Below are 24,456 nucleotides of genomic sequence, written 5' to 3'. Positions count from 1 at the left end.
ATTTGTTGTTTGGTTTATTCTTCTAACTCCGTCGTAACCCAAGTGATGTGGACCAATTTCGAGTTAATAACACTGACCACGTGACTATAGTCTCCATGGCAACTGTATTTAATTAGAACTGTGCACCTTATTGCATTATATTTCTAAACACAGGAAAACGTAGTCATCTTTGGTTTCATACTATAGTTAATGTGCTCAGCTGACTGACCAACTTTGTACTAGAGACCTCATTAGCAGGAAAACGCCACTTAAAGTGTGCAAAAAGTGCTGTTCGCCGTGCAAAAATGGGGTGCAGTTGAATTATGTTCAATAATTTGAATAAACTGCCTTGTAAACACTTAACTCAATTCAGACAGTTATTATACCTATATAAAAGTATAATATATATATATTTTAAAACTCAGTGACTGGGAGATCCCATAAAATAAAATGCTACTACAAATTTACATGAGAAATGGTCCCAGCTTCCTCAGCATCTTCCATTGCCAAACCATCCATCCTCCTTTCTTAGCGATCTGTAAACGTACTGAAAACGGCAGATGCCCCTCTGCTGAATGCAGGATGGTGATGGCATAACTGGGTCTGATCACAGTGGACTACCGTGAATCCTTTTGCAGACCATGCCATGGCTCACTGTGTTCAACACGACTAGCAGGATGCGATCGTAGAATGTTTGCCGCAAAGCCTACTCATGAATGTTGGAAGCCTGCATATCCACCTGTAGAGTCTGAATATATCATTATATTCAGAATTATACTTATGGAATATGTTTCAAAATGATGACTTATATAACATATCATCCAAAGAGCCCTGATCTAAAGCTCCTGTCTCATGTGGAGACTGGCTGTCTGCACCCCTCACTTCTGACTCAGTGCGGGGTGGGGAATCCGTGGGCATCACAGTGCATCTGAACCGCCCTGCGGGGCACGTGGAATCCAGAGCAGCCTCAGGGGAAGGCACCTGGTTTGCTGGGCAGAGCGCAGGACCGAGGCCGGGGAGCTGGATGAGGAACCAGGTCCCTTCATTCCTGGCCTCTGTTGCCCTCTGGGAAGGGGACCCCCCCGAGACCTTTTACACCCACACAATGGTGCCACTCTGGGAAAGCGCGTCTGCTCTCTCTGCGTTAGACAAAATGAACAAGTGAGAGCGCTCTCCCAACAGAGGGAGACAGGATGCGTGTTTTGGGTGAAATTAACCTAAGATGAACTAACGTTAAGCATTAAAGCAGTGACTGCAGGCTTTGAGTATTGCCGAATGAGGCCTCAGATAGTATAAAGTTTCTAGAAAATAGAGGAGGTCTTCATGGGCGGCACGGGACTCCTACTGGGTTCAACCAGCTGGAAGTAGCCGGAGAAAATAACAGCGGCACGATTGTACAGAGTTCCGTTCTGACAGAGTCCAATAAATCTGAAGTTAAACCAGCAGCGAGGCTGAGACTCGCTGGACGCACTGCCTACGTCGGGACCACGCGGGGCGGTCTTCACCTGCTGTCTGCACAGAAAAGTGGTGGTTCTGAGGTTTCAGCATGAGACACCTGCTCTGAGCAGGGACGTTTGAACAAACTCGAAAGTGTCTCTTGTGTTTGAACGTCTGTGCTGGCGGGTGTTGGAGATGTGCTGGGGGTGACTGCGGTGCCCCCCCAGAAACCTATTAAACAGTGACTCTGTTTCTCTCTTTGCAGAGGAAGAGGCCGGGGACCTGGTCCAGCCAGGCATCAGCTTTCCGGGGCCGACAGAGGAGGACATAGGTAGCGTACAAACACCATCGCGGCTACTGCAGAGAGTAGTGGTAACCAGACACACTCCGGGCTGGGGTGACCGTCTGCACGTCAGGAGCTGGTGAACCTTCCCACAAAAACGTTTCGAGCAAATGTTTGACTTTAGAGTGTTGCAATAAGAACTAAATAAGATGTGGTAAAAAAAATTTTTTAATGGTGATTTATGAGCATGATGGGAGCTGCAGGTAAGATCACACTCACTCCAGAACATCACTGATTAATTATTAAGGCAGCTAATTATTTTTATTAATTAAGGCAGTTATTAACATAACTGATACATGCCTACAAATGAACAAGGACCCTCTCCCCTTTCTCCTTCATGATGGCAATTTACTCTAAGTAACTATAAGGAAGAATAAGGTCTTTTATTTGCATTTTTTTCAAGCAACTCTATTACTAGACATAAAACAGCTGATTTCTCTAGGCGAGCCAAGCAAACCCTGTGGTTTGGATGCCAAGGACAATTATGTGCTTTCTTTCAAGGGAGCTCCGATTACTGTCAAATTATATTTTCCCCAGTGCTAGTTAAAATCATGCGGAAGTTTTATGTTTCCGCTGCCACGGACACAATAAAGCCGGTGCTGTATTTGGCTGTCATCGTTGACATGGAGTCATGCTTCCAGAAAAAGGAGCAAATGCTTCTGTTAGAACTGTGAAGTGTTGAATAAATTCAACGTCAAACAGTGAGAAAATAAACCCTCCCACAGACTCTGGGACGGGGTTATTCGCCAGCCTTGACGATTTCCGGCTCCCTGTCTCGGGTCACTCATGGCCACATGCTGTCACAACCCTCAGGGCTGTGAAATGGATCCTAAGTTCGACTTATATTTAAATTTGAGTTTTTCTTAATTTATTTCAGATCTTCAGCCAATGGATCTGTTGCCCGTTTGACTGGCTTAAAAAAATCATGTTGAAAATTGAGAAAGTCCATTTGTGTAAAGCTCTGATTTCTTTTAAAGAAAATTAGAGGCAAAAAAAGTTTACTTTTCAATTTCTAAAAGAATGACAGTGTATTATCCACTGTGGTCAAGTTCGAAATTTATTTCTAACCTGACATTCTAAACAAGGCTCTCTTCACTTGAAAATATGCCAATAAAATTATTTTTACTTGTTAGAAAGGAGTACTGGCTATCTCCTTTTGAATGAGTTTTTTTGAAACAAGTTAATTATTTTTGTCTCACTGTGCAAAGCTGTCTGTCACTACCAATTTCCCCCCATAAGCAGGTCTAAAGAGGCTTCCACTGGATGTATGGCTCACCTCACTTTTCTTTCGTTGAGGCTTCAAAAGTGGCTCACCTGTGTTTTGCCCTGCGTCTGAAAAATTTTTACTCTCTTGAGTGGGTCTGTAGTGCCCATTGTTTTCTGTGACAGTCTTAGAATGAGGGGGACATACCAAAATAAGTGAGGAATGTGCATCTTTAAGCCACGTTTTTGTGGCAGGCAAGAATTTGGGGCTTATGCTTTCACCTTCTAGAAGGATGGGGGGGAGTGGAGGCCAGCTGGTGCCGGTCCACCTCCGGGAGAGGCCTTTGTCAGTCAGCATGCGAACCCTGGGGTTGACTCACTCGGGGGGATGCAGGGAGGAGCGTGGGGCACGAAGCTAAGATGCGGTCACAGGTTCTGCCATGTTCTTACCGCTGAGTCCCAGACTAGGACCTTAAATTTTTCCCTTAGCCACATGGACTGAGCACAGAGGGATGGAGACAGGAACGAGGGAGTCACAACGTCTCCTGGGTGGCGTTGTGCTGGCTAGATGGCACAGGGGGAAGTCTTTTTTTTTATTGTGGTAAAAGATGCATAACATAAAATTTACCATTTTGACCATTTTTTAAGTGTACATGCAGTGGCATGAAATACATTGACATTCTTGTGCAACCACCACCACCATCCATCTCCAGATCTCTTTCATCTTCCCAAACCGAACCTCTGTTCCCACTAAACACATCTCCCCATTTCCCCACCCCCAACCCCACCCTGGTGACCACCAACCCTCTCGGCTTCTGTGAGTTTGGCTTTCTTAGGTCTCTAAGGTGAGTGAGATGGTGCCATCCTTGTCCCTCTGTGTCTGGCTTATTTCACTTGGGACGACGTCCTCAAGGTTCAGCCATGTTGCAGCACATGTCAGAATCGGCTCCTTTTTGAGGCTGGACACTGTCCTGTTGTATGGATGGACCACGTTTGGTTTATCTGTTCCTCTGTTGATGGACACCTGGGTTGCTTCCACCTCTTAGCTACTGTGAATCTTGCTGCTGGAAATATGGGTGTGCAAATCTCTCTCCAGGACCTTGCTTTTAATTCTTTGGGGTATTAGAAGTACAATTTCTGGACCATATGGTAATTCTATTTTTAACTTTTTTTTGAGGAACCACATACTGTTTAGGGATAGAAAGGATTCAGGGAGCTGTTTCCACAGTCCCATCCGGCCATGCGGTGGTAGTTGGTGATTGTAAGAATGAAAAGAAACAGTCAGATTTTAGCAATTTGGAAAGAAAGAAACGAGAGGATGTGGTGACTGTTGGCTGTGAGGCGTTCTCGACTGCCTTGCCCAGCTTTCCTGCTGGGGGTGGGGGTGAGTGGGTGGGGGTGCATCACAGTGGGGGCACTCGACATTAGGCCTCTGATGGTGCAGGACAGACTGACACAGAAACTGCAGAGACCCAGTGACCACCCCTCATCCGTCAGTGTCACTCACGGAGCATTTAGGCATACTGAGCCTGGTCCCCACGCCGTGTCTGTGCCGTTCCCCTGAAGTGGGGCACGGAAATCAATCATCTTCGAAGTCCCCTGTGTGATTCTAATGTGCCCCCGGGGTGGAGGGCACGGATGTAAAGCGTAGGAAAGGATAATTAATGGAAAGGGAAAAAAAACAAAGGAGGGGGAGAGTGAGGAGAAAAAGTCTGCCTTCTATTCCCAGGTTATTATAATAACCAGCCTGGAACGAATGTCATAATTTTAGACATTTATTTTTCCAAATTGAGTTTTCCAACATCCTCACCTCCAAATTGAAGGGGTTAAACTACATGGATTTTTAAAGTCTCTTCCGCGTTCCAGATTCGTGGACCTATAATTCTACTGCACAAATTAAAATTAAAAACACTTTATAATGATGTAATGCTGTTATAGTGGACTGAGTAGTTACCATTTCCAAAATACCGTGGGACATTTCACAGCATGGTGTAGGTTAAAGTCGTAAAATGATGAGGTAACATTTGCTTCTGGTCTCATTCAAAATACCAATCTTTTTTTTTTTCCAACTGGCTTCAGTTTCTAAAAGCTGTGAGGAAAGGTGAGTGACATTGACTGAAAGACCTCAAATTTTCTGTAGTGACAGATAAATGCATAAAGGCATCTTTTTAGAAAAAGAACATCGCACCTCATATCCACACCATTTGCCCATCACGTTTTAAGGGCGCCTGCATTCTCTGCGCTCGTGTCATGTAATGTATAAGAAGTAATTTTACCATGAGGAAATGGCCGTGGACTATAGCAAGATAAGGAAGGTTTCTATAAAGTTAATCTAAAGTCAGTGATAAAAGTACATTAATGTAACACATTCAAAATGACCACAATGGAAGAGATAAACCCACTTTTTCCAGAAGAAACGTTTAGAGGGAAGACCTTCAGACATACTAAAATTAAATTGTTCTACCAGTAATTTTGTGACATTGGCTCATTGTAGAAGATGTTATTTCTGAGGACGGCTTTTCTTTAATCTCTTGAATGTTATATTTAAAGCAGTTGTAAAGAACTGGTGATCTATAAGCATTTATGAGGACTTTCATATTGAACCAAATTTTGAAATGATGTCAATTGAAAAATGAAATGAAAAAAAAGCAGATTAAATGAGCAATCAAAGAATATTAGGCACGTATTATATGACACATGACGCTGAGAAAATGCATGCACATGCAATTTTAAAAATGCTTGAATATTAAAATAGTACCTACCAATCCTTAGAGCCGTCTGTGGGACAGGCACATACGTTATGAACATATGTTTGTGTAGTAGGATGTTACTGCATCGTTTTAAGGTCTGTACACCATTTACCTGCATGCATGTCTCCTAGTAATTATGTTATTTAAAAAGAACTCCCCTTTGTGGAATTTATTTTTTGTGTCCTTTCATAAACACCCCTGGCCATCTTGTAGACGTGGAACTTTATGGGCATCCACACTTATTTCGTTCAGGGGAATTTCTGGAAGTTTCTAGAAATAGTGGCAACAGTGCTGTGCTGTTTCTGTCTAGACGCAACAATGTCTTCATTTGCTGCATCCTCGGCAGCCCGGAGCCCTTCCCTCCATTGCTCCATTTCTCCCCACCTTCCTGTTCTCCTGCGCTCTCCCAATCCCCCTTCACCTCAAAGTCCCCTCAGGACATCCACACGCTCTCTTACCCCACTGCCCGTGGGAATTCAGACACCACAGGGGAGAGCGTGTGACATCCACGAAGTTGTCATCCCGTGCTGCAGAAATGGGGGAGGGTCTGGAGAAGAGGCAAGGTCAGACGTCAATCAAGAGAGGACTCCAAAAGATACATTTTATTGGAGAATTTCATGTCAAAACTTTATTTCTATACAAGCAAACTAAATTCAGTTTTAAAGTGCTTAATATTTATATTTGTGGAAATTAGGATATTGGGATGTTTCATCTAAATTTCTGGAATGCATTCTCTAGCTTTTCTCCTAAATATCAATTTTTGACTTGCGCAGTTTCCTAGCCTGGTCACTGCCAGATGATTTATAGAACTTTTTCCCGGATTGATTCCCTTCCTCAAAACAATAAATCTTATAAATTCACTCCTGCCTCCTTGCGTGCGTGGCTGCTGCAGCACCGTAGGCAGAGCGGTTTATTAACAACAGACATTGATTTCCCATGGTTCTGGAGGCTGGACGTCCACGACCAAGCTGGGCGGATGTGCTGTCTGGTGAGGAGCCTCATAGCCAGCATCTCGCTGTGTCCTCGTGGTGGAAGGAGCAAGGGGGCTCCTTGTGGTCTCTTTTATAAGGACACTGATTCCCTGTGACCTAGTCGCCTCCCGAAGGCCCCACCTCCTAATGCCATCACCTTGGGGGTTAGGTTTCAACATATGGGTTCTGGGAGGACGCAGACATTGTCTACAGCAGACTTCATTCATTCAGACAACACCTACTGTCTTCTCCTCTGGGGATGCACCAACCGAATGACCAGCAAGCTCCTGGAACATGGCAAGCTCTGCAGAGCGGAGGAGTCAGGAGGGAAAAACAAACACAGAACTGCTGCACGTACAAGAGAAAATGAAGTCAGTGCAGTTCGAGGGGCATTGACAATATTCTCTAAAAAGGCGGCCAAAGATGGAATTAGCGCAGACTAAGGAACCAGAGAACACGGAGAGGAAGGCGGCAGAGGCTCGGGTTCAGAGGGCTGGCAGGCTTTCCAGAGAGGAGCGGTGAGGCCATTCCCGCTGGCAATCACCTGAGCACTGAGAGGCCTGCGTGTGGGGACGGGGCCCTTTCCGACTGGACGGGCCAGCGTGGGAAGTGGCTGGGCGGAGAAGCCCAAGTGCACTGTGGGGAGAGCCACCTGATCTGAGGAGCGCTGCGTGAGCACCGTGTCGTCTGGACCCCGACTGAGCAGTCCTGAGAGCAGCTCTCAGCACGTCAGTCGTGTCCATGTGTGAACTCGGGAGCTCAGTGCATTCCGGAAAAAAGAGGACTGGTTATGGAGCCAAATGCTGGCCTGCACAGCATTCCCTCTGGAAGGAGCGAGCTGACGCGATGGCTCTGGAAGGCTGTGGGCGCCCCTCAGGGAGTTCTGTGCGGAAAGGTCACGTGTGTGACCGCGGGCTGGGATGGGCTTGCTGGCGTTTTCACCCTGCCCTGCTGGAGACGGACTGGACCAGACGAGGTGCGTGATGTATAAATACTTCCCGAGCGTGAGAAAGACACGGTCCCCATCCCCGGGATCCTGCAGACTGAGAAAAACCCTCTCCCCCGTAAGGGAGCCTTTGGGAGGATGCGTGAATATGATTCTCCACAGGTACAAGCTGAGCACGGAGGAAGGAAAGTGAAGTGCATACGTTCAGTTAGCATAATCCCTTCACAGTGGAAGAGAGAAGTGAGTTAGACCCTGGAGGGAAAGTGGCATCGAGGAGAGAGTGCGAGGAGTTTCAAGGGGAAGCTCATTTGTTGCTTTCTGTCCTGCTAGCTCCAGACCAGGCTTTCTCAGCCTCAGCCTCTCCACGTTGGGCAGGATGATTGACAGAGGCTGCTGTGTTCCCCAGCATCTCTGGCCTCTGCACAGGAGATGCCGGGAGCACCCCCAAACCCCACAGTGTGGCAGTCAAAGATGCCTCAAACATCGCCCTGTGTTCTCGGGGCCAAGGCACCCTCCCTCGCTGAGAACCACTGTTCCATACCCTCCCCTGACCTGCACTAAAATTGAGGGGTTTCTATAAAAAAAAAGATAACAAATACAGAAAGCAAAAAAAAAAAAACTTAACTCACAAGATTCTATTTTAGCTTTGAAATCATTAAAAAAAAAAACCCTCAAACTACTAATCAAAAAGTAGCTCGATGGACTCCTTCTGAATAATATAAGTATTAAAAACATGGGACTAACGGCAACAAGAAGTGCCGCTGGGCTTTGGGGCTTATTTGAGAACTCGGTCCAAGCTGGACCTGGATCCAGGAGGGTGAGTAGATGTCGCGAGGGAGGAAGAGATGCTGCGGACGTGGTGAGGGGATGCTGAGTGTGTCTACCGGCAGAAGAGACGAGCCTGTGCCATCAGGGAAGAGAACCCCTCTCAGAGGGCGTGCAGCCCCCAGCCTGACGTTCCTCTTGCTACTGGAGCCCCAACCAGACACATGCGGGCCTCCTGAACCTCCACATGTGGCATCCAGCCCCTGCCTCCCACCTCCCACCCAGATACCCTCTTGTCTCTGCAATGCACCTGCTCACAGGTCCATTCCTCCAGAAAATCCATTTGTCTGAAAGGAAGCGAGATATTTTCACACGTGTATCTGTATGCACACGCACACATGTAGGCAAATTTGAATAACAGCCTTTATTTCACCTTTCAAAGCTGTTCCTTTTGAAATGACACTTTTATTGCAGTAGTGACTCAAGCCGGCAACTTCTAAAATAAGTAAATGATGGTTTTTGCCATCTTGGGTGGAAAACAGATATGGGAGAGAAGGAAATAAGGTGATGGACGTGTTGTTTAATAGTAGAAGATACAGTTTAACTGACTCTTCCTAAGCCAGTAAGGGATTTTCACTTCATTTCATCTTTCTAGTTGTCTATATTTACATGACACCAATTTTGAAACTGTGGGTTGTAGCTCACTTATGGGCCATGAATTCAAGTTAATGGTTCTCTTACCAGCGATTTTTTAAAAGAAAAAAGAAACAGAAATGTATAGAATGTGTAGAATAGAAAATGTCAAAGTATATCACACATAATAAGGACAAGTATTGTTCAAGGAAACTGTGCATGTGTGTGTCCGTGTGTGTATGTGTGTGTGTGCATACATGTGTGATGTGTGTATGTGCATGCATGTGTGTGGTGTGTGCGTGTACATGTGTGTGCGTGTGTGGTGTGTGTACATGCGTGTGTGATGTGTGTATTCGGTTCCAATGTAAAACACATTGCGTGTTGTGCATCATAATCAAAAAAAGCTCAGAAGCCCCTGGCAGGTAGTGCCTTGTAGATATTGGAGTGAGATGATGAGAGGGGATGACTTCGTGCTGTCGCAGTGTTGGGACGGGGAGCAGCTTGTGTGGGGGACCCCAGTGTGTGCTGACGCCAGTGCCCACTGGGGAACCTGGGCAATTCACCTAATTGCCCTGTCCCTTTGATTCCTTATTTATTAAAAGAGACGGGGGGATAATAAGTCTCCTCTCTATCTCATAAAATTCTTAAGACGATTCAATCTGATCATCTAAGACCGTGGTGGGTTTAACACAGTAAGTGTGACAAATGTTAGCTTTTATCACGGTTACCATTACTGTGATGGTCATTACTGTTATGCTGTCACCAGATGACTTGCACTCATCCAGGAATAAAAGCAAGTGTCAGCGGTTGTGGGAATGTGAGTGCGGAGAATGAGCACAAGAAGACAGATGTGAATCTCCCTGAAGACGTCCGGCTCCCCTGGTGCCAATCTACAACACAACTTCCCTGACTGCTAAATTCACCTGCAAATTCCTATGACTGAGAACACGGACTTCCAAGATAATTTTTAGATTCTGAAGATGTTTTTGTGTGTAAGGGTTTGCCTCTTCAACTGTATATGACTCATAAGCAGATGTGCACCAAAAAAAAAATGAGTCAGAAGCAACTCATAGGAGGTGCTTGTCGTGTAGACGGAGAGTTAAGTAGAAACGGGGCAGCTGGCTCTTGAGAAGAGTGGAACACTCGCTGATTTACTTGGATGGTCGCCTGTGGTTTTGGAGCATGGCTTCCGGGACACAGTAAATGAAAGGTCAGCTTTCAGAGGATGAAACCAGGATTATCTGGCCAAATGTGAGGCTTCTAGAACAACTCTGTAGTTTGTGACAAATGAAAAGTAGCAGATGCACTGAGGTTTTGAGAAGTTTTGCCAATTCTCTGTGGTTTTGAGGAGTTGTACCAGTTAGCGATGGTTGTACCACTCCACTTTTATTGTGGGCATCGAGAATGAGAAGTGCCAGCTGCTGGGCAATACAAGGGCCTGGACAAAATGACAGAGGAGCAGGGGAAGGGATTGAGCGTCTCTGAGGACCCGTTGCGCTTGCTTCCTGCATTGTCCTGGGCACCTTCGTTCGATAAGCGTAATCCCACAACAAACCCACGCGGTAAATATGATTATCGTTCTCCCCGTGCAGAGGAGGGAGCTGAAAGAGACTCAGTGGTTTGACCAAGGTCACTAATGAATCAGCAGCCACTCCGAGCCCGGTTCGGTCTGTCAACCACTTGGATCTTCCTTCTGCAGGGAACCAAAATATCATATATCCGGTCCAGTGGATCTAACTTATAAACAAAAGGCGAACACTGCCTTTAACACCTGAAATTGAATTAAGTGTTATGTGATTAATAATAAATTGTGTGTAGAATAAACATAGAGCTAAGATGCATATATGGGCTAACGAGGTTTACCTGCTTCATCGCTTGGGCACACCTTCCGGATCTCAGGAAATGGACTTCTCCCTGTAAACCCGTCAGAAGGCACCTCTTTACTTGTTTCTTCTTCTCAATGAGCGATTGTTCGCCCCAGGCCGTGAGTTAATTCAGCTTAAAGCCTTTTTTACATACAAGCATCCCCATTTTCAGCACAATGTGGGGCGGATAGATACGGTTCCGTAGTGGATGGCCCATGGGAATGATGGGTGGATAGTCTGCGGTAATCAACCAGTCTCCTGAGCAAGGCTGAAGCCCAAAATCTGCTTAATAATTGACAAGGGAGACGTTATGCTCCAGGTGTTATCAGAGTAGGATAAAAAGCATGCATATTTCTGTCAATTTCGGCTCTACCAAATCATAAACTTGCTGTAAAGTGAATGCCAGCTGTAATTAGCATAAACAGCTAACTGAGACTGTTGTCCCAGGCACCCTTGGATGAGGGCCCCCAAATGGTTCAGCGCCTGCCCACGCAGGCAGGCAGAGGCGTCAGGCCCACTCACCCCACGGTTCCCATGCTCCAGCCAGGAAGAGCTGGGCAGAGAGACCGCGTGGAATTCACTGTCGCATTGCAGAAAGCCTGATGCTAGCAGACGGGCGCCAAACATTAGTGACGTTATCGGAGAAGACTATGAGCTTATGCTCACAAATTGTAAAGAATAACACCCTCTAAATGTAAAAATAACCCAGGAATCGTATAGTACTTACCCTGACGGTATCATCAGTTATTTCACACAATATCCTGAGCAGAACAGCACCAATTAAATACCACTATTCCTGCAAATTGTGGATAAATTACCAGAGGTATTAGGTGTGGGGGTGAAAGCATATTTGCTTCAGCTGTGGGTGTGTGGCGCTTCCCTCTTGATCCTTAATGCACTGATGCTTTCAAAGCTGGGATTGGAAAATTACAGCCCAGAAGACCCTCAGGTTCCACATGTGCCTCACTACACACCCTTAAGTGAAGCCAACGACTCACAAGCAGACACGGCAGCAGAACACTACACTGAAGGTTGCTAATAATTATAAACACCTAACAGAGGGACCAGCTCAGACAAGCAGTTCTTGCTGAAAACACTGAAAACTCCAGCCGATCGCAAGTGCCCGTGTGCTCTAGCTCGCTGCCGTGTCCATGGAGCCGAGACCTGGGCAAGCTCTACCGCCTTTGACTTACCAATCTGAAGGTTAATTAGACAAATTGTGTGACTATCACCAACATTTTCCAAGAAAAGGCTCAACCCAAGCTGTAATCTGGCCTCCCAGGGACCTGCCCCTGGCCTGGGGCGTGAATGTGCAGCCCGCTCTTCTCTCTAAGTTCCCATGTTGGTGTCTCGGAGGCACAGCGGAGGGCGTGGGTTGGTCCGCGTGGCCCCGGGCCCCGCCTGCGAGGAGGCAGTACACAGACGCCATCTCTGCAGCTTCCAGCCCAGCAGCAAGAGTAGGAGGGAGAGAGAGAGATAAACCCACTGGGTCGTCACGGGGGCCGTTTGCCGTCACCGACACCAGCCATCTGAGGACACGCTAGCCTCTCGTCGTTTGACATATGCCAGCCTCCAAGAGGCACATAGAGGCTGGAAATGAATGAGGCTGAATTTCTGACCCAAAAACGGAGGTGAGGCTTCACTGAGCTCATGAGGCCGTGTGAGCCACGTGGGAGCTGCGCTCCTCCTCACTTAGAGCTCCCTGACTACACTCCATCCTCAGAGCCAGAAGGAGCACTTTTTGTAAATAATGAGTCGTTGGAACTCAGAAAAACAATACCAAGAGGTCCCATGCACGTTCACCCAGTTTCCCACGACTGTTATGTCGTCATAGATATAACAACATCTAGCATGGCAGACGGTCACTACAGAGCTCAAAGACCCATCTGTGCATTCGCTCATCCATCCATCCATTCACTCTTTCAAGTATTTATTGAAACCCTGCCATGAACAAAACGGTATTTAGATGTTGAACCAAAGATGCAAATAAGTCTAAGTATTCTCTCAAAATCCTCGGTTCTTTTAGGCCACACAGGACATTTAGATTTGCTTTAACAAACATGCGCTCGGGTGTCCCCCCCGAGGAGGAGACATGTGCAGGTGTCCCTGTGGGCGGACACTGCTGAGGACGGCGCCTAATTAGACCACGAGGTAGCAGGAGGACGGTGGAATCGGAGGTGGGGAAAGTGTCTGTAATTAATCAGAAATAAGATTCTCTGTCCCGTAAGAATGTCCGCTCCCTGCCTGGTTCTGCATTCTACTCTCTTTTTTTCCTTGCTCCAGTCTTCCCCCCGGAAGGCCACCTATGTCCTACAAAGCGAGGTTAATTCTAAACCACCCAGGTGTTTTCAAACATCTTGTATGTGTTTTCTGCTTTGTGTTACTCATAGTAAAGAATCTGTGAGTGCATTTTAATCTCCATTTTTAAAACTCAATGACATTTTATAAAATTTAGTTTGGTTGCAACTGCATCGAGAGAACAGTGTAAGAATAATTTACGCTCAGAAAGAGAATCTAACAGGACATCATTTTATTAGCATTAATAGTTAAGTAAATGTTAAAAATGTGGGTCAGGTGGGAACATGCATGGAATTTTCACCTACCATCTAATGGGCCTGTCTGATGTTCCTGTCCAAAGCACCGCACTTGGACCAGCTGACTTGGTTTGTGCCCTCCACGACCCTGTGGTAAGTGGTGTAGGTCTCTCCCATTTTAAAGGTGGGAGGTGAGGCGTGAAGACGGTGGTCAGGCGGGTGTAGGAAGGGGGTGCTGTTTGTAGCCCGCCCACCTCTGGGGCCGAGCTCCTCAGCCACATATGCCACAGGATTGCCCAACAGGACGGCAAGGGATGGGCAGACATGTGCACCAGTAACAGCCTGGACGCGTCTGAGAGGAGGGAAATCAAGGAGTGTGGACCACCTGCGGAGGTCACATCGAGATCTGGAATCGTGTGTGGAAGGAGACACAGAAAATGCAAACAAGGTCTGGAACATGAGGAGGGAATCTAGCCAAAGGGAGAGTGAGGACGCGTTGGAGGCTGTAGAGGAGCCTTACTGTGTGTGGATGTGGACAGAACCCGCCTTAGGACCTCAGGTCTTTGTGTGTTAAGGTGCCTTCCTGTCGTTTAATATGAAAAAGATCTTGGCGTGAGTGACAGGCGTGGATGGCTTCCCTGGAGAGAGACAGGGCATAAGAGGCACACACATGCATAGTCACATGCGTGTGCACACACATGCACAGGCACGCATGCGAGCACGCGCACACACACACATGCATACATACTTGCACAACACTCACATCTGGGGCCCAGGAGGAGCCGCTCCAGACGCGTGCAAGCAGGGAAGCCGTTGGTGAGAAGCACGAGGACGCGGAGTCAGGCAGAGCAGGGAGCGCCAGCCGACCGCGGCCCCCGATGGAAAGTGAGGGGAAGCCCCTTCTGTGGTCCCAGGAGGCGATCCGTGTTAGAAGTGGGTCCAAAGAACAGGTGCCAGAGGAGAGGGAGCCCTGATGGCGTGAGAACATGAGAGACGAGTGTCGAAGGACAGCAGCCCCTGTGGTCTCTGCTGAGGCTCTCTGTCCTCCTGACAAGGGAAGACAGGACCCCCGAATGTCACATGCAGTCGCCCCAGCAAGGGAGCAGGATGTGTGCCTTCGTTTTCCAGCTCCCAGCGATTGAAGTGAGCCTGGGGAAGGGACGGCCCCGTGGGACAGGCCACCGGGCTCACCTGGTTATTACGTGGAAATTCTTCTGAAGAGCGGGAGTCCCCCGCAGCTTGAGCTGATGACTGGATCTCTGTTCTGTTTGCCTTCAAAGAAAAGTGTTACATGCATTCTCATGGAGAGAGTGCCTGACGGTGACTGCCAGCCCTCGCCACCGAGAAGGTGGAAAAGACCGTGCCACGCCAGAGCAGTAGGACCAGAGCGAGCCCACAGAATCAGCACATCGTGAGGGCAGGAACTTCAAAGCCAATCCCCTCCAGCCCTCATTTGTAGAATGAAGGGAGCAGGTCCAAGGCATCACAAGGCAGGGGGTGGCTGGAGCGGTCAGCCACTGGAGTGTCCCAACTCTGAGAACAGCTCCCCAACATCTGCATTCAATAGAGAGAAGCATCTTGTTCTATTTTGTGCAAATGGGAATCATGGGCACCCACTGGGAGCCAGGCACCATGCTGGCCTGGGGAGAAGGACGGAGAAAGGACCAAGACTGGCATCTGCCCTCCAGGCTTTCAGCTGCCCCGAGCAGCCCCCTCCTGTGGAGCCTTTCAGGTGACAGAAAGGATCTCGACCTGCACTGTCCAGCACGGTCGCCTCAGCCACACACGGCTTTGGGCACTTGAAATGTGGCCGGTGTGACTGAGGAACTCTATCGATTTCAATTTAATAAGATTAAGTCTCTCCAGGTGGCTCGTGGTGGCCATATTGGCCCACAGAGGTCTACTGAAGGGAAGATGTAACTATGACAAGTGAGGGAAGAGCAGGTGCCAGGGGTGAGCATGACAAGAGGAGAGCCAGGCGTGGCAGTGGCCAAGCCCACACTGAAGGGCCAAGAGGACGAGGCCACCAGAGAGTGAAAATGCCTGGATCAGTGAGCCTGGGCTGAGAGAGGGCACGGCCCTCCCCGGTGGGTGTGCGTCAGACCCTCGAGAGGGGAGAGTGAGAACAAGCATTTGCCGCCGACAATGTTCGAGAAGTGCTGTTTTGACAGAGTGTAGGGATTGGCAGCTTGATGGCTCCGTCGGGCCTCTGATGTGTATTGAGTGGCCCACATGATGTTCTTTAAACCGCCTGAGCCAAGAAAAGAGTGGGAGATTTCCCTCGATAGCCCGGATTTCTGGCTTCATTAGAAGGGCAAGAAGCGCTGGCACTGCCAGAAAGCATTTCCGCGAGGCAGCCGCACCCGCTCCACTCTCGGGGTCAGCACACCAGCCCTTTCCACCCACAGACATTCCCGGCGCCGCCCGTGGGGGAGGGAAGGCCTGAGCTGGGCGGACTGCGAAGGAAGCCACGCGAGGTTGGGTGGACCACCAGCTGTGTAGGTCCTCTACACACAGAAGGTGATGGAACCGGGAAAGTTGTGTTTCCTTCGTCTTTTAGAAGAGGCGTGCTGGAGAATTCTGGCAGCCGTGTAGAGGAAGTCGGGCCCACAGGCGTCTTAGTCTGCTCTGGCTGCTATATCAGAACACCGTAGACTGCAGGGCATAAACAACAGACATTTATTGCTTGCAGTTCTGGAGGCTGGAAGTCCAAGATCATGGCACCGGCAGATTCAGTGTCTGGTGAGGACTCTCATCCTGGTTCAAGGACAGCTGTCTTCTCTCTGTATCCTCATGTGGTGGAAGGGGCTGGGAGCTCTCTGGGGTCCCTTTTATAAGGGCATTAATCCCATCATGGCGGCTCCACCCTCATGACCTAATCGTCTCCCGAAGGCACCCCCCCCCCCCACAATGCCATCAGATGAGGGTTACACTTCAACATATGCTTTTAGAGGGGGACACAAAAGTTCGGTCTATAGCAGTAGGCAAAGGAGAAGTTGAATCATCTGTGCATCTGGAGGTTAGAAAAGAGAACAGGAAGGGGCATATTTGGAGTGGTCAGACCATGGCAGTGATGGAAGAAAGACAGTGAGGATACCCTGGGTGAGCCCAGAGGCCACAGGGATGGGGAAGGGAGCAAAGAGAACCCACATGCTCCCTCCCCTACCCCCAGTGCACACGCCACCTTACCCCCGTGATGTTCCAAGGTGCTTGCGCACCCCATTCTCGCCATCACTGGCAACACTGACGGCACCGCCTCCCTTCTCTGCCAAGCCTGTGCCATCTCAAGGAAATAGAAAATGAAGGAGTCACTCCTCTTTGCAAAAGTATTAAGAGGGTCTTCTCTGAGTAAGTGTCCTCTCTAGGCCACTATTGAGAGACCCTCCTTGATCCAAATGCACACCCGCTAAAATAAACCATGCACTCAGACGTGTAATCATGTCTCTGAACATGGCTGTCCCATCGTGGCGTGAGGCAGCGTCCACAAGACTCTCTTTGCAGTTACGCCTGGATTTTTGGTGTCATGGAAATCTGCAAGAAGTCAATACCATCTCCTTGGTGCATTAGGAGGCACAAAGCTGTGTTTATTTTTCAGAAACAAGACACAGCATTGTAATGTGGCCCCGGGGTAGGAACAGAAGACAGATGGAGAATTAGAGAGCAGTGCGTAAAATGGCCATTCCACGGTGTGGTGTTTGCACCCGGGGAATTGCCAGAAGGAATGCCCATCGCTGGGAACAACACCCTAATTGAATTTCACTCCAGGCAGATTTGTAGACTTTGTTGTTGAAATGGCATCTGTAGAAAAATTTAGAAGTGATTAAAACTGATAGCCACTGCTAGCTGAGGCGTCTGGTGTATGTCAGACGGCGCTTACTGGGAGCAGTCCTGTGGGTATGTCCAAAACGTTGACCATTGCGTCCTCGTGCTGTGTGACGTATCTGAACCACTAGTCTTCCAGTCGGGCACAAATCAGGTTTGCTGGTGCTCAATGTGAACCTGAGTGGCTGCTGCTCCCGAATTGCATTCTGGCTGTAATGAGATCTGTCTGCTTCATCCTCATTAACCAGAACAGAGTGCTATTTGTTTTCGTCTTCAAATGGTCCATTCTCTGGCTGTGGTAGACTAAGTATAAGTTAAAAATGGACTTTTAAATACACAGTAAAAAGAGAAAAAGCAAATTACATAACACGTTTTCGTGGTGGATACGTAAGGCGCATGGAATAGAGCAAACTGACTTGTATGACATTGGAGCTTCCTGGCAGAATGGTCGTGGTTAGTATCCTATTTTCCGATAGGGGCATTGGGTCCCGCAGGTCAAGTTACTTGTCAAAACGCCAGTCAGCTAACACATGACGGAGGCTTGTGTGGACCCAGGTCTCCTGGCAACTTCCGTGTGTCTGGTGGCTGTGGAGTCAGATAATAGAAATTCAATTTCACTGTGCCAGTTACTATGGATTTAAGTAAGCTATTGAATCTTTGAATCTTATTTTTCTTAGTTTCCAAACATTGTCATAGTAACATGTAAATGATAGAGTGGTTCTGAGAATCCACCTAGGCCAGTGGGAGACATTTCTGTTCTAGCTACCTTTTTTGACTACTGAAAATTAATTTTTATTGATTATCTATCATGTATATGGACCTAATAAATGTGCATATGTGTGTACTCACGTAACGCACACACATACACACACGTACGTAAGTATATATATATATATACATATATGCGTGACGGTGCTGGGTGATCACTGAATATTGAGCAGAATGAGATGTCGCTCCAGTGTCCATGTTCTTTCCAACGCACCCCCAGGTTAGACTAACCCTGGCGTGGATGGTCACCTGTCTGTCAAGGCAATCCAGTCTTCTGTTCTCCAGCTAATTGTGAAAAGCTCGGAACCTGTCACATGCCAGACACTCGGGCCCTGAGCCCCTGAGACGTTTCTACTTTGAAGGGGCCCAGGTCTAGGAAAGGGATCCTGACGTTTAAGTTGTGAGACCTGACACAGCACGTGTCAGAAGCAAAGACTGTCTCAGCTGTCACAGGTGGGAAACGGAGAGGGTCGCCCATAAAGGAGCACAGAAATCAACTCGGCCTTGTGCTGTGGCGGGTTCCGTCCTACCCCTGAAAACAAAAATGGATGAATAGCATCCTTGTCCATATGGAAATCTTTTCTTCAAAAACTCAAAGCATACGTTTTGTAAGCCCAACAATTACTCCAGTTCCACCTGCTGTTGAAATGTCAATATTTTCCCTAACAAGGTTTGTTACCCCGATTTCTAGGGCCGGCCAGGTGGGCTTGAGATCTGAGGATGCTGAGAGTTCTTGGAATTTGAAGTGGACCCATTAGAAACCTCGTTGAAGGCTTTCTTTTCAGCTTGATACTTTATTTCGTCTTTGATGAGAGCCTTTGTTTAGAAAGGCACAGCCTGAACCCTACTATGTCAAAGAGAACAGACCCTAACTCACCTCGCTTCACCTTTTCCACGTCCCGAGCCTCGTTTCTCTCCCCAGTTAACCTTCTCCTGTGCTCCCTGCCTCTTCACACTCCACTCCTTGTCTGGCATAGATTCTGTGTTTCAGACCCAAAAGAAAAGTCAAGAAGTTCAACGTGGGTTTGGGTTGCTAAATGCACTTTCCTGCCCCTATAAAGCCAGACGCACGGGGTCCTGAGGGCAGCTGGGTTCCCAGTCACTCCGGCCACAGCTTCCCTGGCCTGGCCTGTTGGAGCTCATTCCTCCGCAAAGCTGGGAGGGACAAGCAGGGGCTGGGCTGGGATGGAGACTCCGGACTCCAGCGTTGTGTGATGGGGCTGGACCTATCCCCACCATGCCCTGCCTGTGCGGCATCCCTGTTCTAAGCCTTAGATTCCAGTCTGTGGAGGGAGGATGAGCCAGCCTCCTGATAGAGTAGGCTGAGGCATCACCGCCTGCTATTGGCCACGTCTGAAGGAACCGGGCCCCTCCTTGGTGGGTGCCGTCCTGTCTCTGTGCGCTGTGCAGACACTCACTGCCCACTCTCCGCCTGAGTTCTTGCTGCTCTTCTTCTGTGCCCCCATCTTGGTGCACAGGGGAAGGGTCTGGTGTGTCCTGTCCCCAGTTTTCTCAGACACACAGCAGGCCTGACCATAGCGTCTTGTGAGCATGGGTAATATTTATACGAGGAAATCCTTTGGCCAGTCTGTGTGCAGCAATAATTCAACACCTGTTGGTTAGTCACCTGCGGTGGCCAACCAAGATAAAGCAAGTACAGAACCTGACTCAAAACCCAAGGTGGAGGGAGGGAAAAAAGATGCAAAAGACAGAATCGTAGCACAGGGAGGCGAGTGCTGTGGTCAAGGAAGGCGGGAATTGGCGGCAAGAAGATTGCATTGGTCGTGTGAAGGGTGGGTGGTCTGCAGGGTAACAACCCCCCAAGATGTCACTGTCCTGATGCCTGGCACCTGTGAATGTGTAGGTTCCATGGAAAGGGGAATGAAGGTTGCCGGTCAGCTGACCTTAAAATCAGGGGGTTATCCTGGACTCTGAGGGGTGCCCAGTGTAGTCTGAGGGGTCCTCCAGGGGCACAGAAGAGTCGGAGTAGGGTGAGGTTGGTGAGGAGGACTCTCCTGGCACGCAGGCTCTGAAGATGGAGGGGAGCCATGAGTCAGGAGTGTGGGCCTAGAAGCTGGGAAAGGCAGGACTAATTCTCCCCCAGAGTCTGTGGACAGGAATGCAGCCTGCCCATATCTTGGTTTCTGCCCCGTGAAATCTAGTTCAGACTTCCACGTGCCACAATGTGAAGATAAACATGTGTGATGCTGCGTTTTTTGGTTTTTTTACTTTGTTTTGTTTTTAATTCATAGTCGTCATTATTTTGAGTGTTTTTAGGTGTACGGAAAAGTTGAGCAGAAAATACAGAGTTCCCATATATTCCCTGATCCCCCCAGTTTTCCCTATTATTAAATCTTGCCTTAGTGGGGTACACTTACCAGAGTTGATGAGCCAATATGGATCCATTATTATTATTAACTAAGTCCGTAGTTCACTTTAGGGTTCACTCTGGGTGTTGTACGTTCTGTGAGTTTGGACAAACATATAATGACACGTGTCCACCCTTATAGCATCACACAGAGCAGTTTCACTGCCCTAAATTCTCTGTGCTCCACCTGTTCATCCTCCCCAACGCCTAACGACCACGGGTCTTCTCCCGTCTCTGTAGATTGGCCCTTTTCCACTATGTCGTGTAGTTGGAATCGTACAGTATGTAGCCTTTTCAGACTGGCTTCTTCCACTTACTCATATGCATTTATCTTCCTCCATCATTTCGTGGTGTGATACCTCGTTTCTTTTTATCAGTGGATGATATTCCATTGTCTGAATGGACCATAGTTTGTTTATCCGTTCACCTACTGGAGGACACACCTTGGTTGCTTCCAAGTTTGGGAATTATGAATAAGTTTTTAATTTTAACTAACTCTACCTGATCAATTTTTTTCTTTCATGGATTGTGCTATTGGTGTTGTGTCTAAAAACTCATAGTTAGATACAAGGACAACTAGATTATCTCCTTTGTTATCTTCTAAGAGATATGTATTACACTTTACGTTTGGGTCTATGATCCAATTTAGTTAATTTTGTGAAAGGTGAAGGTCTGTATCCAAATTCACTTTTTTTACACATTTGGATGTCTAATTATTCCAGCACCATTTAAAAACAAAAAACTATCCTTTCTCCATTGAATTGCCTGTTCTCCATTGTCAAAGATTGACTATATTCTGTCTTTATATTAATTGACTGTTATTTATGTATGTATTGTATTTATACTAATATTTACTGTATTTATATTTATAATTGACTATATTTATGTATTAAGCTCTCAGATGAGTGTTGTTTTAAGCTCCTGAGTTTGTGGTAGTTTATTAAAACATCCATAGGAAACTAATACAGAGGAAGGACTCAGACACACAGAAATGGCGGGAGGTTGGGATAGGGAATAAGAGAAGATGCTGCAGGCAGAAAGCAGAGTGTGAGCACCACCAGCAATTTAGGACGCCAGGGGCCCAGCCCGCAGAGGAGCTGATGGTTAGGCTGAACTAAAGGAGATGATGAGCAACTAGCCCGTGAATGAGAAACCTGGGAACTTAGGTGGAAAGTCCTTTTGAGGACAGACTACAGAGGACCTTCCTGCCTGGAGAGCTTGGATTTTATACTGAAGCAATTCAGAGACCTCGGGATTTGTTTATTTGTTAGTTTAAAGAGGAGCAGCAATATCGGAGCTGTGCTTTTGGAAGAGAAAGCTTGTCGTGATGCCCACCGTGGACTGGAGGGGCAGGGCAGCTTCTGGCAGTGGGCATACCAGAAGGAGCTATTGGAGGACCCACGTGAGGGGAGCAAGGACCTGCATTTGGACAGAGGCAGGGTGTTGGGGAAAAACGCAGACACATTGCAGAGAGAACACAAGACTTCTGGAGCCATCGATATGCTTTAAATTTCACAATGATAGCGCAAGTAGAATTTACCAAATGTAATGAACACAGAGCACTTTTTAATGGAGCACCGCTAATAGTTGGTGGAACTGTGTATCTTGCCGGCCAGAACTGCGAGCCATCTGCAATGCCCTCACCATGATCCTTCTCGACCCCTCCTGTGTTAAAGGATTTTGCTAGCATGGTACCTCCAGTCACAGGCAAGTTTCCTCTTCTGCATGAGACTGTGTTCTAAAATTGCAATCCTTCAGCATGTCCAGGTCCCCCCAGCTTAACCTGGATCAGCTGAGCACATGAGAAAGTTGGCCACTGTCTGTCGGTGGGCACTGAAGCAGGTCAGGAGCAGGTCAGAAATCATGGCAGCTGTGGCTTGAGGATTCCGTTTGTTCAGCTGGTAAATATTTATGGAGCTCGTGCCAGATGCCGAGAACACATATCAAAGCCCCACCCCACAGATCCTGGGTTCAGAGTTGGTGCCTGTGATTTGAGGGCCATGTGGCCATCAGCAAATCTCTTATCTCTTTTATGCTGTAGGTTGTTTTGTCATGGGGATGGGGATACGAAACCCTTCCTAGTGTGGCTATCATAAGAACTAAGGACTGAAGGTCATGTTTGTAACGTAGCTGGCAAAACGTGGGAGCTTAATGCGGGAGCTTCTGTTTTGGCAGAAAGAAGAAAAATGAGCAAGCAGAATTAGGAGATGGAAATTACTTGTTTGGAAGATAATTCAAAAGACTTTCAAATTATATGGCACCAAATGTTTCCAAACAAATAAGTCAGGTTAACTAGCAAAGACGACCATTTATTCTTTTTAGTGCTCTCATGTAAAAAAAAATATGATGTCACAAATTTTGGAACAAAAATTAGGGAATAGCTTTGAATACTAAAGGGGATGTGGCTTTACATTATCTTATTTGTTCTTCACAACAACCATGTAAAGACAGGCGAGGGTGCTAAGAAGATCACTGACCGAGGAATGATCAGCGTCGGCGTCTAGTCCGGCCAAGCCAGAAACCAGCAGGATGACCTTGAAGGTGTGACCTCAGCTTATGGACCTTCGAGCTTTTTTACATAAAATGAGGAAGGGCAGTGAGTAAAACGGCGGCACTTCCTCCCTCTTGGTGCTCAGATTCTGTGGTCCTGCCAGGGAGCACCAGGACATGAAGACATAATCCTGCGATAAAACACTTCAAGTGGAATTAGCTTCTCCTGCGCGTTTGCATCCATAGAGAGAGCTGGGACCCAGAGTAGGGAGGGACTGTAGGTGCCCTGATTGTAAACAGCATCACTGGCCTGCAGACTAAGTTTCCAGCCTCCATCTGAGTCCTCTCTTTGCCTCACAACATCGAGATGGGGACTTGCTGACCACCCCCCGAGTGCAGAGCTACACCCCACACACAGGTGGTCCCAGGGTCTTTGGCCATCCTAGAAAACCCACAACAGATCTGCCATGGGGCTGTGGAGCTGTGGTTCAGAAAATGGAAAGGACTCCTCTGTACCGCCCAGCTCTACATGCTCCCAGGGCAGAATCCCAAGTTTTGTTCAGACTACGACGGCTCCAAATTCTGGAGCCATCCCGATCTTCAAGGGCAGGGCTTGGGCAGGCCGGGAATACCCACTGAGCCCTCTCTGTTTTGTGTTTGTCTGTTACGGCACTATTAGTACCCTTGTATCAGAGCCCTCGTGTACCTCTCCTCTCACTGACATTGTGTGGCCTAAAAGCCAAGTCCCAGGAGAGCTCGTCCATCTTGGCATCTCTCAGCAGTTCTTGTACGTGAGAAGGCTTTACAAGAAATCTATTGAATGAATTGACTGAATAGAACAACTCAGCTTAACAAATTCAATAACTGGATTGAATTTCACTCGTGAATCGGGAAGAAGCACCTCTTAAATCAGGGACCAGGAAAGTTGTAAGCCATTACATTGTTGAAAAAATGAATTCATGCGTGAACATAAGAATTGGCGTCCCGCAGGACACTGTGGTTTGAGAGACTGCCAAACGTTCAAGATTTTAAATATCGGACGTCAAGCTGTGTGTGCCTCAGAAAATTATTTCTCATCTTTGGGGACGTTCATTCGATTCAATAGTTAGGGAATGTCTGTATTCTGGATAGCAGAACTCATCCAAAAACTGTGCTGACCATGACTTTCAAGCAGAAGTCATAGAGAGCTTTTAAAGGATGGGGCCATGTTCAGCCTCATGTCCCAAAGCCTGTCACAGAGTCTGGGATGCAGTGAGTGATCCGTAATTGTTTCTTGTTGACCGGTGTCTTTCTAAGGCAGTGGGGACAAGCGAGATTGCATTGCTTGATTCACGTTGTTGGTTACACGGAGGAGGAGCTGGTTCACACAGTTCTGGGATGCGCTTGACGGTTTGTAGACCTGCATTGCTCCTGTCTTAGTCTGCTCAGGCCGCCACAGCAGAGCACCACAGACTGGGTGCCCTAAATTTATTTTCTCACTATTCTGGGGACTAGAAGTCTAAGATCACGGTGTCTGCAGGGCTGGGTTCTCCTGGGGCCTCTCTCCTGGGCATGTAGACGGTTGTCTTCTCCTTGTGTCCTC

At 47.7% G+C, this 24,456-nt stretch overlaps 1 protein-coding gene across 14 annotated transcripts in view; it reads left to right on the top strand.

The window, feature by feature from the left end:
* Positions 1–24,456, top strand: part of DLGAP2 (DLG associated protein 2) — an 817,721-nt gene that overhangs the window by 667,861 nt on the left and 125,404 nt on the right. For all 14 annotated transcript variants that reach the window (XM_070599096.1, XM_070599101.1, XM_070599105.1 and 11 more), the window contains one exon: positions 1,682–1,747. In XM_070599096.1, coding sequence (XP_070455197.1) covers positions 1,682–1,747 — 66 coding nt within the window. The remainder of the gene's footprint in view (positions 1–1,681; positions 1,748–24,456) is intronic.

Source organism: Equus przewalskii, chromosome 28 (genome assembly GCF_037783145.1).
Source record: "Equus przewalskii isolate Varuska chromosome 28, EquPr2, whole genome shotgun sequence".
In the NCBI taxonomy this organism is placed as follows: domain Eukaryota; kingdom Metazoa; phylum Chordata; class Mammalia; order Perissodactyla; family Equidae; genus Equus; species Equus przewalskii.
Note: the sequence above shows the minus strand (reverse complement) of the source record. Positions and strands in the feature narration are given on the sequence as shown.